At 39.6% G+C, this 17,532-nt stretch overlaps 1 protein-coding gene across 1 annotated transcript; it reads left to right on the forward strand.

Annotated features, from left to right (window-relative positions):
* Positions 1–1,177: 1,177 nt before the first annotated feature.
* Positions 1,178–17,492, forward strand: CLEC9A (C-type lectin domain containing 9A). Its single transcript, XM_059680931.1, has 6 exons — positions 1,178–1,320; positions 3,425–3,505; positions 11,325–11,471; positions 13,860–13,999; positions 15,967–16,088; positions 16,998–17,492. Exons 1-6 carry the CDS (start codon positions 1,230–1,232, stop codon positions 17,128–17,130), a joined length of 714 nt encoding a protein of 237 aa, XP_059536914.1. The 5' UTR covers positions 1,178–1,229; the 3' UTR covers positions 17,131–17,492.
* Positions 17,493–17,532: the final 40 nt, after the last annotated feature.

The raw sequence follows: 17,532 nt of genomic DNA on the forward strand, positions 1-17,532 counted from the left end.
TAAATTACTGAGAGATGACCTTTAGCCAGAAGAACAAATGACCAATGATAATTAAAGTATCAAATTTCTCAATACCAGTGCAACAGACGCAGGATGTGGCAGAAATAGCCATCTACCTACTAAATAATTCATGCTTCCCTTCTAGAGTGAAGTTGTCACAGAAAGCTTGCCAGCCAGGCAAAACTTATATTTATCAGGCCAAGCCTTAGATCCAAACACAGATGTTACATTAGTGCATGTGGAGGTGATATGTTGCTTCTAGGTTACGGCTTTCAAGATGTGGATTTGCCACCTTCTTGTCGCCTTTCCAATGGCCAGAAATAGAAGACAGAAGGCATCTGGGCACCATTTGAATGAAAACTACTGAGTAACCAGGATTACTGAAATGAGAATGTTATGTGAGCAAGAAATAAGCTTTTATTGTGTTAATACTGATATTTTGAGATTTACTGCTCACCGCAACTGCATTAACCTAATAGTGTGTAAATTTATTTCAGGGATGCAATCCCTTCCTAGCTTTATTTAAAAAAACACACACATATTTTTATTGATTTTTTACAGAGAGGAAGGGAGAGGGATAGAGAGTTAGAAACATCGATGAGAGAGAAACATCGATCAGCTGCCTCCTGCACACCCCCCACTGGGGATGTGCCATAACCAAGGTACATGCCCTTGATCGGAATCGAACCTGGGACCCTTCAGGCCACAGGCCGACGCTCTGTCCACTGAGCCAAACTGGTTAGGGCTCTTCCTAGCTTTCTTATTTAAGGATACACTGTGACCGACAACACTCCTTACACCCTGGATTGCCCAAAGTGAGCTACATTTGTATCTCTGCTGTCTACGTCATTACCTTGCTTTGTGTCCTATAACAAAGATAAGTACCTTTTTTGCACTTCTTTTCATCCTAACAGTAATTCAGTGCTATCACCTGAAACATCTGCTACATCTTAGATACCAGACCAATCGCAGCTTCTATCAGTGGCCATTTGAGTTCAGTTCCTTTCTCATTTCCTTCTTTAGCAAGTGGTGCTTTGGATTAAACTTCATAAACTTCTACTTTCTGGATGAAGATGCATTATTCTATTCCTTAAACCCCAACAGATTTTCCCACCGGTGTGTAAAAATAGCCAATTTCAGTTCTTTCACCAATCTGCTGCTGACTACAAAAGCAGTTATTTGTCTTAGCTTCTCGTGCGGACTGCCTCACCTATCAAAGCCCTTCAGACATGCAGGACGAAGATCTCTATACCTCCCTTCAATGGGACACTCCAACACCACACCCTTCCCAGAAACATCAGTCTTCCACCAAATGTTCAGGTAACCAGTTCTAATTATTTGGTCCAAGACTGTGCAGTGTATATTTTGTTTCCCATTACATATTGAGCCCAGGTGAATTTTCTAATGAGGTAACCCATTTTAGAATATGATAATGTGCAGGCTATGCTAGCATTAAAAAATGTAATAGCCTGGCCGGAGTGGCTCAGTGGTTGAGCATCAACCTATGATCCAGGAGATCATGGTTAGATTCCTGGTCAGGGCATATGCCTGGGTTGTGGACTCTACCCCCAGTGTGGGGTGTGCAGGAGCCAGCCGATCAATGATGCTCTCTTATCATTGATGTTTCTCTCTCTCCTCCCTCTCCCTTCCTCTCTGAGATCCATAAAATTTTTAAAAAATGAAATAAAGAATAGCAGTAGTAAGTAAAGATGAAGTGAAAAGAGCAATGGACTTGACAAATGTGTAGTTCTATCTCTCTCTCTCCCCAAAGAATTCCTGGATTTGGAAAATAAATGAAAAAAATCATATTTTTTATAATTTTAGTTTCTGCATAAATACTCCTTTGCAAATTGTCTGACAAATATTAAGAAATAAAGGGAAAATGGACATTGAAAAACTGGTCAAATCTCATCAGCCTGGAGCTATCTGCTATAGTAATCAGTTCTGTCTTTATTAAGTTTAGTATTTATATTAGTTTCCTATTATTGAGGTAACAAATTACCACAGACCCAGGGGCTTAATACAACACAAATTTATTAACTTACAGGACTAGAGACCAGAAGCCTGCACTGGGTCTTACTGGGCTGCATTCCCTCTAGAGCAGTGGTTCTCAGCCTTGGCTGCACATTAGAGTCACCTGGGAATCTTTTTAAAATCCTGATTTCTGGGCCTCATCCTCCGGAAATTCTGTTTCTTTGTTATGGGGTGGGGCCACAACATGAATAACAAAGAAACAAAATTTCCGGAGGATGAGGCCCAGAAATCAGGATTTTAAAAAGATTCCCAGGTGATTGTAATGTGCAGCCAAGGTTGAGAACCACTGCTCTAGAGGCTCCAGGGGACAATCCATTCCCTTGTTCTTTCCCAGCTCGAGAGCTGCATTTCCATGGCTCCTGGCTTCTTCCTCACTCCTCAGAGCCAGCAGCATCATGTCTGCTTCCATCATCGTGCTGCTCTCTGTCCCTCTGATCTCCTACCTCCCACTTACAGGAGCCCAGATGGAAGAACAGAATATCCTCTCTGTCCTACATGTTAACTTAATTACATCTTCAGTCTCCTTTGCCACGTTAGGTAACACTTACAGGTTCCAGGGCTTAGAACACAGGTATCTTGGCTGGTGCATTATTCAGCTTACCCCACTATACAAAGATACATTTTGTCTATTTTTCTCTGATTAGTGTTGAGAATACAACCAGTTACAAAATCTTCATTTTTCCCCCCACCTAAATAGTTGTAAAATTACCTCTGGGAATAATGTTCCTCATCCAAAACCATATGTTTAAAAAGAAATATCTTTGGCCCTGGCTGGTTTTGGCTCATGGATAGAGTGTTGGCCTGCGGACTGAAGGGTCCTGAGTTCGATTCCAGTCAAGGGCACATGCCCAGGTTGTGGGCCTGATTCCCAGTGAGCAGCTGATCAATGATTCTCTCTCATCATTGATGTTTCTATCTCTCTCTCCTTCTCATTTCCTCTCTGAAAGCAATAATATATATATTACATGTCTTTGAACCAATCATGTTCAAGTGACACTAAAAAGAGATGAGGATACGCATAATATTTTTGTTTTCAAAAATAAAAGCTTGCTTCCTGATCTGCTACAATCTCAAAAATATTTTAGGAAAGAGTACATATAACTAGTTAGTAAGTTTGTGGCATCATATATACATATAAAGGTATAAGAAGTATGTTATTAAAAATGTCAGTTCAATTTGACATTTTTGCAATCAAATGTATTCCAAGTTACAACTTGCATTTCAAAGAGTCGGAGTTCTCTTTTTACTGTTACAGTTACATGGTGTCAAAAATTCTGTGGTTGAAATGCCTAAGGTTAATTCCTTCTTTCACTCAGTCTAGTCTTATCCTGGCCCATCCCTTTCACCTACTTTTTCTAACTCAACTTTATTGTCCCTATTCCTTGTTTAGGAACATGGTGTCTTATGATGGTGATATCATGTATATTCTGCGTGGGCTCATTAACTGCCGCCATTTTCTTGGGTATTAAGTGTAAGTACAAAAGGATAGCTTTTAAAAAATCTGTATGTATTATATACGACATGTCATTTAACATACAATTACATCTGTATATGATGATAAATAAAATGTCATAATTTACAAATGGATAAATAAATCAATTACAAATATATAAGTGACAAAAATAATAACATCCTAATGTAATTTATGAAACATTGAGCTAATATAACACTCTAAGCACTTGGATGCTGTTATAACTTTTAATGTTCAATGGCATGGTGTTTAATTCAAATCTAACGCTGAGTCTCTTTGGGGAAAAGAATGTAAATAATGACTTATGTGAATTGTGTTAGCATGTGAAAAATTTCAGTAAATGCTCTATATATTCTAATATGCATTTATTCTAAACTTTACTTGTGCAGATTATTTTAATAAGAGTTCACTTTATTTTAGACAAGGAATAATTTAATGTTTAGCGCAAGCCTGAGAACTTTATTTGGGCGATATTTAATCACATTTATTTAATTTTACTCCAAATTTGAGATGTTTTCACCTCTAGCATGTGAATTTTTTATGAAATATAATAATTACAGGGCTGCAAGTTCCACAAAAATGACTAAGAAAATTTATTATCACTCATGCTACCTCCAAGAAATATGCTGAGACAAAGATGAAGTTATTGTCGAGATAATTTTTCTCTCTTGCGTGCTTTGGCAAATCATTTCTCTCCCTGGGAGGCATTAGCTGGTGACTGAGAATTATGAGTTCTGAAATGAGGAAGAGAAGGGTTCAGATTTGCTTCTAGCAAGTACAGGAAACTTGACCTGAATCATGTTACCTATGAATTCATTTCCCTGGTGGTTCTGAGAGGAATGCTTTAATAATTACTAGGAGCTCAAAAAGTAATTGTTACTGTGTCTATCTCCTCAAATAAAATTTCACAGCCTAGCATAAATATTAGAACTTCCAGAAAGCTTTTATCTTATCCCATCCTCTCTCTGTGCTTTATTAAATATGTATATATATATATATATATATATATATATATATATATATATATATATTTAAGTGTATATATATATATATATATTTAAGTGTGTATATATATATATATATATATACACACATTTAAATAAATATATTTAAATCAAATGCCAGTCTATTTTTTTAAGAAACTCACATTTAAATATTTGTTAATCTAGAAGATATAATGGAAATAGATTTGTAGAGTTGAAAGAGAACTAACAGATAAGTTAATTAACATACTAATCTAGTTTATTCTGTAAAAACTGGGAACTTTGAATGGAATATGGCCAAGTTTTATTCTAACTATAAGAATCCATATTTTTTTTAAATAGGGCATATTTAACTGACATTGCAAATATCTAAAGCTATGATTTAAGTATCAATTATCCTATCTAATAAAAGAGAAAAATGGTAATTGACGTACGACGATACCCTTTTCATTGGCTAATCAGGGCTATATGCAAATTAACTGCCAACTAAGATTGGCAGTTAACTGCCAACAAGATGGCGGTTAATTTGCATATGTAGGCACAAAGCAGGAAGAAGCCCCCTGCCACTGACAGTGATCAGAAACCCAGGGGGGAGCTAAGAGCTGGGGGGCAGGGCAAAGGCGGCCCTGGGGCCACCTTTGCCCTGCCCCCCAGCCATGATTGGAGAATCAGGCACCTTTGCCGCCCTGGCCAGTGATAGCAGGAAATAGGGGTGGAGCCAGCGATGGGAGCTGGGCACGGTCGAAGCTGGCAGTCCCGGGAGCTAGGGGTCCCTTGCCTGGGCCTAAAGCGAAGCCCACGATCGCGGGGCCGCTGCAGCTGTGGGTCCCCGCTGCCCGGGCCGGAAGCCTAGGCCAGAGGTGTTAGGCCTGGGCAGGGGCGGAGCCTGCAACCACGGGGAGCTGGGGGTCCCCTGCCCAGGCCTGACACCTCTGCCGGAGGCCTCAGGCCTGGTCAAGGGGCCGATCTGGTGATTGGTGATCGGAGGGTGATGAGGGTCAACTCCTCTGGCCAAGGCATCAGGCCTGGGTGGGGGGCGGAGCCGGGGATTGGGGAGATATGATGGTCCCCTTGCCCAGGCCTGAAGCCTGGGTCAGAGGTGTCAGGCTTGGGCGGGGGGTGGAGCAAGTGATCAGAGGGAGATGGGGGTCCCCTGCCCAGGCATGATTCCTGGGCCAGAGGCCTCAGGCCTGGGCGGGGGCCAGAGCCAGTGATCAGGGGGAGATGGGGGTCCCCTGTCCAAGCCTGACACCTCTGGCGGAGGCGTCAGGCCTGGGCAAGGGGCTGATCAGGCGATCGGAGGGTGATGGGGGTCAATGCCTGAGGGCTCCCAGTATGTGAGAGGGGGCAGGCTGGGCTGAGGGACACTCCCCGCCCCCCCCAAACACACCCAGTGCACGAATTTCGTGCACCGGGCCCCTAGTATATAATAAATGTCAATGCTGTGTTATAAACTACTTGGGATGAGAAAATGAAAGAAACTACAAAGAACTTTCAATTTAAAAAAAGATTAAATGAAGATGCAACATTTTCAAGTGAACAGGATATAGAATTTATTTTTTATATAAAAACTAGAGGCCCGGTGCACAAATTCGTGCATGGGTGGGGTCCCTTGGGGTGGCCTGCAGGGATCGGGCCCCAGCTCATGCCCCCAACCTCACAGCCCTGCAGCTCCACAGCCCTGCATGGTACCCAGCTGTGGCTTGGCGCTGCCCCCTCACCTGCTCCACCATCCTACCAGCAGGGCGATCACGCACCCCACCTGGCTCCCTCAGCACCTGGGAACCTCCACGCCCCCCCACCACTGCCGCTGGTCACTGTCTGAGTGGCAACCAGCAGGGCGATTGGGCCCCCCGCTCACACCCGCCTTGGCCTGGTGCTGCCCGCTCACCTGCTCCACCATCCCGCCATGGTCCCACTCTCGTCAGGGCCCATTGGAGCTGGCAGTGCCTCCACTGCCAGCGCCGTGTTGCCAACTCCTGCCATGTTCCACCCTGCCCCCTGGTGGTCAGCACACATCATAACAAGCAGTCGAACTGCCGGTTGAACTCCTGAGGGGACAATTTGTATATTAGGCTTTTATTATACAGGGTAACTTATCAAAAACTGAATAAAATAATTTATCATCTGCAATCAGCAATTCTTACATAATTGAAAAGCACATAGTACATACTAAATATGTTAATGAAAGCACACGGTACATTTTCTGCATTCTCAAACTTGCTGTCCAATGGATACTTAACTTTTTCTGCTCTGCATAGTTCATGAAATCTGTTTAGATAGCCAAGACAATCATGTTCCTAACAAACTCTGTATTGGTTGGTTTTGACACATAAATCTCACTTTTGAAAAATTTCCCCGTAGATAAACCTGCATGTGTAGCAATAGGGAGTATAGTATATTAGACAAAGCTCAAATGCCTATGATTAAGGGACCATTTAAATTCATGATATATACACACTGTGGAATACCATAAAGCAAGGCAGAGAAGGAGGAAGAATTAAAGGAGGGGTAAATTTAAAGATAAATAGAAGTAATTTCTTGCTTCCATGTTACTATTTTGTATTTTCTGGTTTTTCTCTACCATATTACTTATATTAATTGACTTACTATTTTAAAAACTCCATAGTGCAAAACATTTTCTAAGAAATAAGATTTTTTTCATTTGTTTTTACTATTATTTTTCATTTTCCTGATTCATCAGTTAGGTAAAACATATAACATCTTATAACAAATTCTTTCTTTTTACCCTCACCACTAAGCAACACCGGCCAGGGCTAGAACAGATACTTTTATTTCCTTCTAAAAATGTGTTGTTCCATATTTCCCCAGGTAATTATTTTGTTTAAATCTTTGTTCCTCACTGGTTGCAAATTGATTATAACCTCAACACTAATAAAGGTGCAGTACATTCCTTCCCACCTGGGGGGAAACTAAAGAAAAGTCTCATTTCCTTTTCTCAGTTTTATTACAGTTTTATGTGGTACAAGCTCTTCAAGTAGTAATAAGCAAAGCAACAATAACCTCAAAATATAGTTAATCTAAGATAGTCATCAAAATTAAACACTCTAGATTAATACTTCAAAGTCCTGAAAGGAAGTTTATTATTTTTCATTGTTTAAATGTGCCAGGTTATTAATAGGATAAAGTAAATAACACCACTGTCCTACTCCCCACTCATGAGACCCAGCCTTTTGTGAAGAAGGAAAATAAATAAGCCACTGACAGCTGGGTTACTTGTACTATCCAGAGATGGATAGGGCATAAGCATCTGCTTTTTCTGGCCCGTGGCTCTTGGTTTTTGGCATTTCCTTCTCAGTAGCAATGTTGATGACTAAGACAGGTCAGACTATGCAGATATGCAATTAAATATTTTATTATGATTGTTGGCCAGTTAATTGGGAGACAAACAACATGAAAATGCAAATTGCTTTTTTTTATATACACAAACTTCTCCTTCATGACAATATTCACTATTAGGAACACAGCAAAATTAAAGCTAAGCCTCCCTTTGAGGCAGAGCTAACTAGCGTATGTGCAATAGTAAACCCAAAAGTAGGAGAAGGAGAGCTGGGCAAAAGTAGTATAAGACTTAGTGGATAGATATTTTCCATAATTGATTAAAAACATTAAGCCACCAGGTCAAGAAATTCTATAAAAATCCAACAGGATTAAGAAAATCGATATTCATGTTTAGATAAATATTTAATTAAATAGGGACATATAGGTACTTTATAACATGATTTTGAAAAAGAACTGGCTTCATAAGCTAGCCAGAGTTATAAGAAGAGAATAAGCAAAAATTAATATAAAAATAATCTGAAAATAAGAGAAGGGTTGGCCCTATGAGATATTAAAATAAAGTAAAAATCTAAAGTGACTGAAATTACGTGGTGCTGGCATATGAAAAGATAAGTAGATAACTTGAATATCCTCAAAACAATAGAAATACTGCATAATCAAGTACGTCATTGGAAATTTGCAGTAAGTGAAAGATGGCAAATAAAGAGTATGGGGAGGGAAGAGTCAATAAATGATGCGAGACAACTATGAGCCATGTTGCGGGGGGGGGGGGGGGATATTGAAGTCATATCTTACAATTTACAAAAAAAAAAATCCAGCAACATCAAAGAGTAAATGTAAAATATACTTATAAAAGTTTAATCTCAGGTATAAAACTTTTACTACGTAAAAATGACCAAAAAGATATCTGATCTTTGTGGGGTCAACTACCACATTTGCCAAGGCAAAAGACAAACTGGGAAAATGTCACTGTAGCTTATATCAGACAAAAAAACCACCTTTTAAAAAATGTAAGTACACTAACAGGATCCGTGAAACAGGATTGGTTGCTACAGAAGACTGTAGGACAGTGATCCCCAAAGTCAAAGCATTCACAGATCTACAGTTTATTACAAGAAGAGGATATCATTTAACAGCGGCATTCACATAAGGATACATGTTACAGTAAGAGGTCTGGGGAGGCCAGATGCAGACAGGCACCCTTTTCTTCCCTTGCAAGGTCCTTTCAGGACACAATTTCTCTCTTGAATCAGGAGCCACTGATGTGTACACAGAGCACCTCGGTACCAGGGAGCCCCAAGTCTTGCTGGAAATTTTGATATTTTGCTGACTACCCCGGCACATTCCGTCGCGGAACCAGCCTCAACAGCAGGGACTTTTCAGGCTCTCTTTGTAACCAGGAGTGAATCATCAGTCATTTGTCATTAAGAAACAAGACTGACCAGCTAGTGTAATCTCGCCAAAGAAAATTCTCAGACTGATGGCTACAAAGCTACACTCTTTAATTAGCGTTTGGTGGCTTGTGCAGGGATCAGCTCCATGCAGGAACTTTAGAAGCGCTGCTCAGGCTGGTTCCAGGCCTTCTCAATCAGCCCTTCTCGCATAAATAAGGACCTCATAGAAACAAGAAGGAAAAATCTAGAAACCCAAAGAAAATTCACAAAGGATATAATTATACACTTCATTTAAAAATGTTTTATCTATTTATATGTATGCAAAAAAAGTTTCAACATCAAACATAAAAAGAGAAGTGTAAATTCAGATAATATTAAGATTCCATTTGCATATATGGAGGGTAATTTGGAAGTATCTACTATGGTTTAAATCAGTGGTTCTCAACCTTCTGGCCCTTTAAATACAGTTCCTCATGTTGTGACCCAACCATAAAATTATTTTCGTTGCTGCTTCGTAACTATAATGTTGCTACTATTATGAATCGTAATGTAAATATCTGATATGCAGGATGGTCTTAGGCAACGCCTGTGAAAGGGTCGTTCGACCGCCAAAGGGGTCGCGACCCACAGGTTGAGAACCGCTGGTTTAAATAAATGCACTTAAACTGACCTAGCAACTTATCTTAAAAATATACTCACACATGCGTGAAATTACGTATGACTAAGGTTCTTTGTTATAGTAGTCATTTCTGTAATACCAAAAGATTACAAATAATCTAAAAGTCAATAGAAAATTTCTAAAGTCATGATACATTCATACATAATACATCCATACAATGGACTGCTATCCTATATAATAAAGAGCTAATATGCAAATGATCATCACGCCCTCATGCCATCACGCCCTAACGGCTCAGACACTCAACACTGGGGAGAGAGGAATGGGGACCCGCCAGGCACAAATGAGCTCACAAGAGAGGAATGGGGACCCACCAGGCTGCAGCCCGGGAGAGGGACAAGCCGCCCACCCCATGGTCCCGGGTGCCTGTGGCTGTGGCCCAGGCAAAGCCGCCTGCCCACGGTCCTCTGTGAAAGTAGCTGGCCTGGGCAAAGCTGGCCTGGGTACTGGGTGCCTGCAACCGACCAGAGGGAGGGACACCCAGGTCCTGGGTGCCTGTGACCGGCCGGAGGAGGGAATCCTGGGTCCTGGGTGTGGGGCAAGGCAGAGGCAGTTAAGGGTGATCAGGCCAGCAGGGGAGCAGTTAGGGGTGATCAGGAAGACAGGCAGAGGTGGTCAGGGATGATCAGGCAGGCAGGCAGGCGAGCAGTTAGGAACCAGGGGTCCCGAATTGCGAGAGGCAGTCGGACATCCCCGAGGGGTCCCAGATTGGAGAGGGTGCAGGCTGGGCTGAGGGACCACCTCCTCCTCCCCACCTCCCCCCGTGCACAAATTTTGTGCACCGGGCCTCTAGTAAAGTTATAATGAAATAATGATAAAGTTCTTTATGTACTGATATAAAATTTTGTCCAAAATACATATTTAAGTACTGAATGGTGCAAAACCATGTAAACAGGTTGTTACCATTTGTGTAAAGGCAAGAAAGGGCAGTTTATGTTCATTTGCTTGTAAAATTCAAAATACCTCTAGAAGAAATTGGTAAGCCTAATTGCTTTGGAGGAATAGAATTGGGTGAATAAAAAGGCAAGGGGAACAAAGGAGCTTTTTGCTATGTATCCTTTTTAGTTTGTGTTCTTGAGCAATATAAATTGCTTTTGTTTTCAGTATTATTTATTAATAAAGTTTTCCCTCACATTTCCTTTATATATATATATATATATATATATATATATATATATATATATATATATATATATATATATGTATATATATATATAGTTTTTAATTTTATGTTTTAATTACCATTTAGATTCAATATTATTTTTTATTAGTTTTAGGTATACAGCATAGAGTAGTAGATAATTCTTGAACAATGTAAATTTTTAAACAAAAACAAAATAATGCAAACTAATGTCACAAAAAAATCATCAGTAATTGGTAGTTGTTTTTAGTCTGTGCTGAAGGATGACTTTGTTAAAAGTTGTCAGGAATTTAGTAGAAATGATTGTTATTGTTTGAAGTTTTCCAGGTGTCAGCTATTGCAAAGAAGCAGCAAGAAAAACTCATGCAACAAGACAGAGCGTTGTTGAACTTCACACAGTGGAAGACAAACCATGGCCTCCAGATAAAATACTGCCAAACCTTGATGCAAAATTCTTTCAGATCAGGTAACTGATATAAAAATAAGTTTTCACTTTGCAGATATGAATGTATGCACCAACCCTGCACCCCACATCAGTGACATTCGTTTTATTCTCTGCAAAATTGTAGTCAGCATTTTATAATAGAAGAGACATCGTTTGATCCACTCACCAGTTTGATCTTATTTCTGTATTTCAATAGTATGTAGAAAATACAGAGGTTCCAAAAAAATGCAGGTAAAGAAAAACATTCACTCAAATTTCAGTGAAATGTGTGAGATTAGTAGGTCAGATGTTTTATCCAATCAAATTTGTAAGTGTATCATTAATTGTAGCTCTAAATTCCTCAATATATTTAGTTCAAATATATTCAAATTGAGATGAATCTTTCAGCAAATATCATTTTGAAAATTAGAGCATTTACTTAAAACTAAAACAATGTAGAATTCAGCTCTTTTAAAAATTATATGAAGTTATTTCAGTTATGTTTTTTACATCCCTTATAAGCATTTTAAACCTAAAATGGTCTATTTCTACTTGTTATATAGTTTCTAGTCTACGATTACTTAATTTACATTTAATAATGCTTATAATTCAGAGAATTGACTTCCCTGTAGTGGATACCACTTAAGTAATCACCAATGAGAGAGGTCAAAAACCTACCATAGCTCCTTCTGATTAAATTTGAATCACTGTGTGCCCAACAATGTTTTTAAATATAATAAGCTATTGCAAGCATATGGTAGGACCACCACTGACCATCAACCTTGAATTGATGACAATATCCATTTGGAGACTGACATATCCAGGATGTTCTTCCACCCTTCAGTTGCCATTGTTAACACTATGTTATAACTATAACAATATTCAGGATCTTAATTGGCATGGATTCCAAACAAAGGATATTGATGAACCTTTAAAAATTAGTCGTGTGGGCCATGAAAACTGATAAAAAACTATTTCTGACTTTGTCTAAAAACTTGAGTGCTGCAAATTTCAGTATCTTTTCCTGTATAAAACTTTGCCGGAAACACTTGGTCAAAATTTTGCTGTTTGATTCTCCTTTTATACATTTGAGCATCCTTCTTTTGTGACTATATTCTTTCTTAAGGCAGATTCCATAAAACTGATTATACATTATGGCTTATTTCTTAGTTATATCAAAGTCTTGAATTAAGCATACTGGTTACATGTTTATTTTAAGTTTCTTCACCTACATGTTTTCAAATTATTCTTGAAGGTGCATTGCTTGCTTTCTCCACTGTACATGAAACATTCTATATAATAAAAGCCTAATATGCTAAGTATCCGGTCATCCGGTCGGCCATTCAACTAATATGCTAATAATATGCTAAGGCCACTCAACCACTCGCTATGAGGTGCACTGACCACCAGAGGGCAGTCAACTGGTTGACCAGTTGCTATGACGTTCACTGACCACAAGAGGGCAGACGCTTCAACCAGTAGGTTAGCTTGCTTCTGGGGTCCGGCTGATTGGGACTGAGCGAGATGGGCTCGACACGCCCTGGAGCCCTCCTGCAGTCCCTCTCTGGCTGGCCAACCTCCCACATCCCTCCCTGGCCCTGATCATGCACCAGTGGAGTCCCTTGGCCTGGCCTGCACCCTCTCACAATCCAGGACCCCTTGGGGGATGTCAAAGAGCCAGTTTCAGCCTAATACCACAGGCCAGGCCAAGGGACCCACTGGTGCACAAATTCGTGCACCGAGCCTCTAGTTTATTTATATATAATTGATTTCAGAGAGCAAGGAAGATAAAGTGATAGAAACATCATTGATGAGAGGGAATCTTTGACCAGCTGCCTCTTGCATGCCACCTACTGGGGATTGAAGCCAAAACCCAGGCATGCGCCCTGACTGGGAATCAAACCATCACCTCCTCCAGGTTCATAGGTCTACTCTCAACCACTTAGCAACACTAGCAGGGCAAAATATTTTCATGTTTAACTCTCATAATTTAAGCATTAACTTGAGGCTTATTACTCAACTTGCCTAATGGTCCAGTACATTTCCAACTAGACTGGGCCAGTAGGATTAACAGATAGAAAATGGTAAGCAAACAAATGAGGACTATAAATGAGGTAAACTTAAGGAAAGGAGATATTTATAAAAATATAATAATCATGTCAATTATTATAGAAGAGGAACAATTTGAAAAAAGATATTCCCAAGTTAATTTTATCTTAAACTAATTTATAGACCTATTGTAGTTGGAAATTATTGTATACATATTACTGGAGTCAGCCTCAGAGAAGCTGAAATTCTAAGTATTGCAAGATATGACCCATTCGATTAGAGTGGTCAGCTTCACTGGGGGTGACTTAAGGGGTTCTTTTGAGAGATGTTCTTCTAACATTTTTACAATAACTTTAATGAAGTAAAATGTTTTATTCAAAGCTCCTTGTCCAGACAACTGGATTCAGAATGGAAAAAGTTGTTACCATGTCTTTGAAAATTGGAATAATTGGGAAACCAGTAAAGAGGATTGTTTGAAGGAGGGTTCCAGTCTTCTACAAATAGACAGCAAAGAAGAAATGGTAAACACTGTTTCATGGCTTCCTATCATTCTGAAAATACCATGTGACCCATTAAAAGAAAGGATTAATTGTAAATAAGATAGAATTCCTTAATCTTTTATGACAGTAATATATTGATTGTAGTAAAGGTTTAAAAGAGACAAAGTAGGAATTAGTATGATTTGTGTTCCTTTTAATTGGAGAAGCAAAACAAAAAACAGAACAGTTATCCTGAAATCATTTAGCAGATGATAGTTCTATGTCCTTTGCTAATCAAAGATGGGAACGAATAAAAGAAATACCATTTTGTGACATGCTAATCAACTCTAAAATATACATACATTATAACTGTATATATGTTTTAAGTTTATTATTTTTAATGCTGTAGGGAAGAATAATAAACTATAAAAATTTTTCAATTATCAAAGAAAACCAGAGATATAAAAATTGAGATGCTGTCATAAAATGTAAAGGTGTATGAAAATAAGGATTTTCTAAATAAATTGTCTTATTAACATTACACCCAGTTTACTAACATCTTAAGCAAACAATGAAGTCTTCCCGAAACCATTCCATCCATATATATGTGTGAAGTAGAATTTATGGCTATACATTTCTGAATTCATTAAGTACATGCAGCTATATTCAGTAATTAATCAAAGTTCATTTTTACAAGAATAATGGGAGAACATTTGTTAACTATGTGCAGTAAAGCAAGGCAACTTGAACTAATTTACTACAAGTATGGGTTTTCACTATATTTTCTGTGCAAATTTGGTGACAACATTAGTAAAGTTTCCTCTAACAAAAAATATACCTACAGTTAAGTTCCTTCTGGGATCTTCCAAACTATTTTTCATTTTTTTAAAAATATTTTTAATTGATTTCAGAGATGAAGAGAGAGGGAGAGAGAGATAGCAACATCAATGATGAGAAAGAATCATTGATCGGCTGCCTCCTGCACATCCCCCACTGGGGATTAAGCCCACAACCCAGGCATGTGCCCTTGACTGGAATCGAACCCAGGACCCTTCAGTCCACAGGCCAATGCTTATATCCACTGACAAACCAGCCCGGGCCTATTTTTTCATTTTGAAGTATAAATTTGAAAGAATGATCTACATGGTCTATGATGTCGAGGATAATTTACTTCTTCTGATAATGAGGGTTCAGTATAACACTTACCTTGTTTGACATATATCTCTGCCAAACTCTAAATCTGTTAAAACAATTTTAATATCAGATGCCTATTTTCCCCATGGTCTTCAACACTACATTGATCATATGGCAATCCTATATAATAAAGAGGTAATATGCAATTTGACCATCACTCCAACACACAAGATGGGCGCCCCCATGTGGACACAAGATGGCCAGCAGGGGATGACAGTTGTGGGCAATCAGGCCAGCACGGGAAGGCAGTTGAGAAGGACCAGGCTTGCAGGGGAGGGCAGTTAGGGTCGACCAGGCTGGCAAGGGAGGGAAGTTAGGGGTGACCACGCCAGCAGGGGAGGGCAGTTAGGGGCAATCGGGCCAGCAGGGGAGCAGTTAGGCGTCAATCAGGCTGGCAGGGTAGTGGTTAGGGGGTGATGAGGCTGGCAGGCAGAAGCAGTTAAGGGAAATCAGGCAGGCAGGTAGGCGAGCAGTTAGGAGCCAGCAGTCCCGGATTGTGAGAGGGATCCCACCAGAATTGGGCCTAAATGGGCAGTCAGACATCCCTTGAGGGGTCCCAGATGGGAGAGGGTGCAGGCTGAACTGATGGACAACCGCCCCCCCCCCCCTCGTGCACAAATTTTGTGCACCGGGCCTCTAATAGAAAATAAAATCTATGGTATGTATTTCTTCTTTTAAATACACCTCCTCCTTTCTCCAGCTTTAAAGTTCCATTCATTTCTGTCTAGGAAAGATGGCACACTTTATATTTCACGGTATTTTGTTGTTGTTTTCCCCACACCCTCCGTTCACCGGCCTGCTCCTGTTTCTTATAGGAATTCATCACTGGCAGCCTGAGGAAGATCAAAAGTGGCCATGATTACTGGGTGGGACTTTCTCAGGATGGACCCAGCCAACCTTGGTTTTGGCAAGATGGCTCCACTCCGTCTCCTGACCTGTAAGTGTCTAAGGGAAAAATCACAATGTTTCAAGAAGAAAATACGTAAGGGAATTCAAATGTTTATTTTATTTTATTTTATACCTTAGATGTCTTCCAGAAAACATAACCAGCATTATCATTTCATAGACTTCTGATTGGAATCAAAGCTGCGTAATTTAAGAGCAGCTTCATGGCTTCTAAATCTTCCTCCTTCCTTCTTCTCGGCCTTCCTCTCAGCTTTACCGCCTCGCCTCACTCTAGAACAGCCGTGGGCAAACTACGGCCCGCGGGCCGGATCCGGCCCGTTTGAAATGAATAAAACTAAAAAAAAAAAAAAAAAAAAGACCGTACCCTTTTATGTAATGATGTTTACCTTGAATTTATATTAGTTCACACAAACACTCCATCCATGCTTTTGTTCCGGCCCTCCGGTCCAGTTTCAGAACTCACTGTGGCCCTCGAGTCAAAAAGTTTTCCCACCCCTGCTCTAGAACACTTACATCAACATCTGAAAGTCTGAACAATATTATAATCAAATATATTTTTCCTTTGTATAATTTAATAACTAGAGATTGCTAAGGGAAAGAGCTTATAGTAATTATTAAGGAATTTCCATATTAAGCTTTTCAGATAGACCATAGGGAAACTGGTGAACAGAATAAGGTGCCTTAGTATTTTGAAAATTAAGTCAGGGAAGATGTTCTACTCTAGAGCCTATCTGTGTGCTTAAATATGCAGTTTGTTCATAATAAGCTAACATACTTTTATTGAGAGAAAACAGCTCTGTTCTTGAAGGAGGACAAAACTACTATAGGAGGGTGCCATATTAGAACAAAATAAAACATTACACACCTCTCATAAGTTACCCACAGGAATACCTCCGTAAACCCCACACCTAACCTCAGGTACACTGACTCATCTCTCCAGGTTACCAACAAAGAGACCCCCATCAACTCACCAGCTCTGTGGATACTTCAGAAACAAGGTCCTTTCTTCCACTAACTGTACCGTTTGGAAATATTTTATCTGTGAGAAGTACACATTAAGATCCCCTGCCTGAAAGAAGTTGAGTTTGAAGAAATGCCAAAGAGCAAGTGCAGAAGTGAACCTCTGTGTGGGCTAAACGAGCTACCTGGGACTCAAAACTTATTTTTGCATTTGCCATGGGTAATATTCTTTCGTATTTCGCAGACATCCTTTTGACTGTGTTCCAATTGCCAAGAATAAAGTTGATTTAGGGCTACAGAAGATAAAACCCTGAAAGGCTGAAAACAAACTGAAGAAAAATCACTTTCATGTGTCGCTTTTGTTTTGTTTTTAGTCTAGAATGACTATAAACGCTACACCGAAATCTATGTCGCTGGGGAGATGATGCAGTTCTTGCTGACTAATTTTTTAAATAAATGCTGTCTTTAAAACTCACTTTCTGCCAGACCTCTTTTTTTAAATATATTTTATTGAT

This window comes from Myotis daubentonii, chromosome 2, assembly GCF_963259705.1.
Source record: "Myotis daubentonii chromosome 2, mMyoDau2.1, whole genome shotgun sequence".
Taxonomy (NCBI): Eukaryota; Metazoa; Chordata; class Mammalia; order Chiroptera; family Vespertilionidae; genus Myotis; species Myotis daubentonii.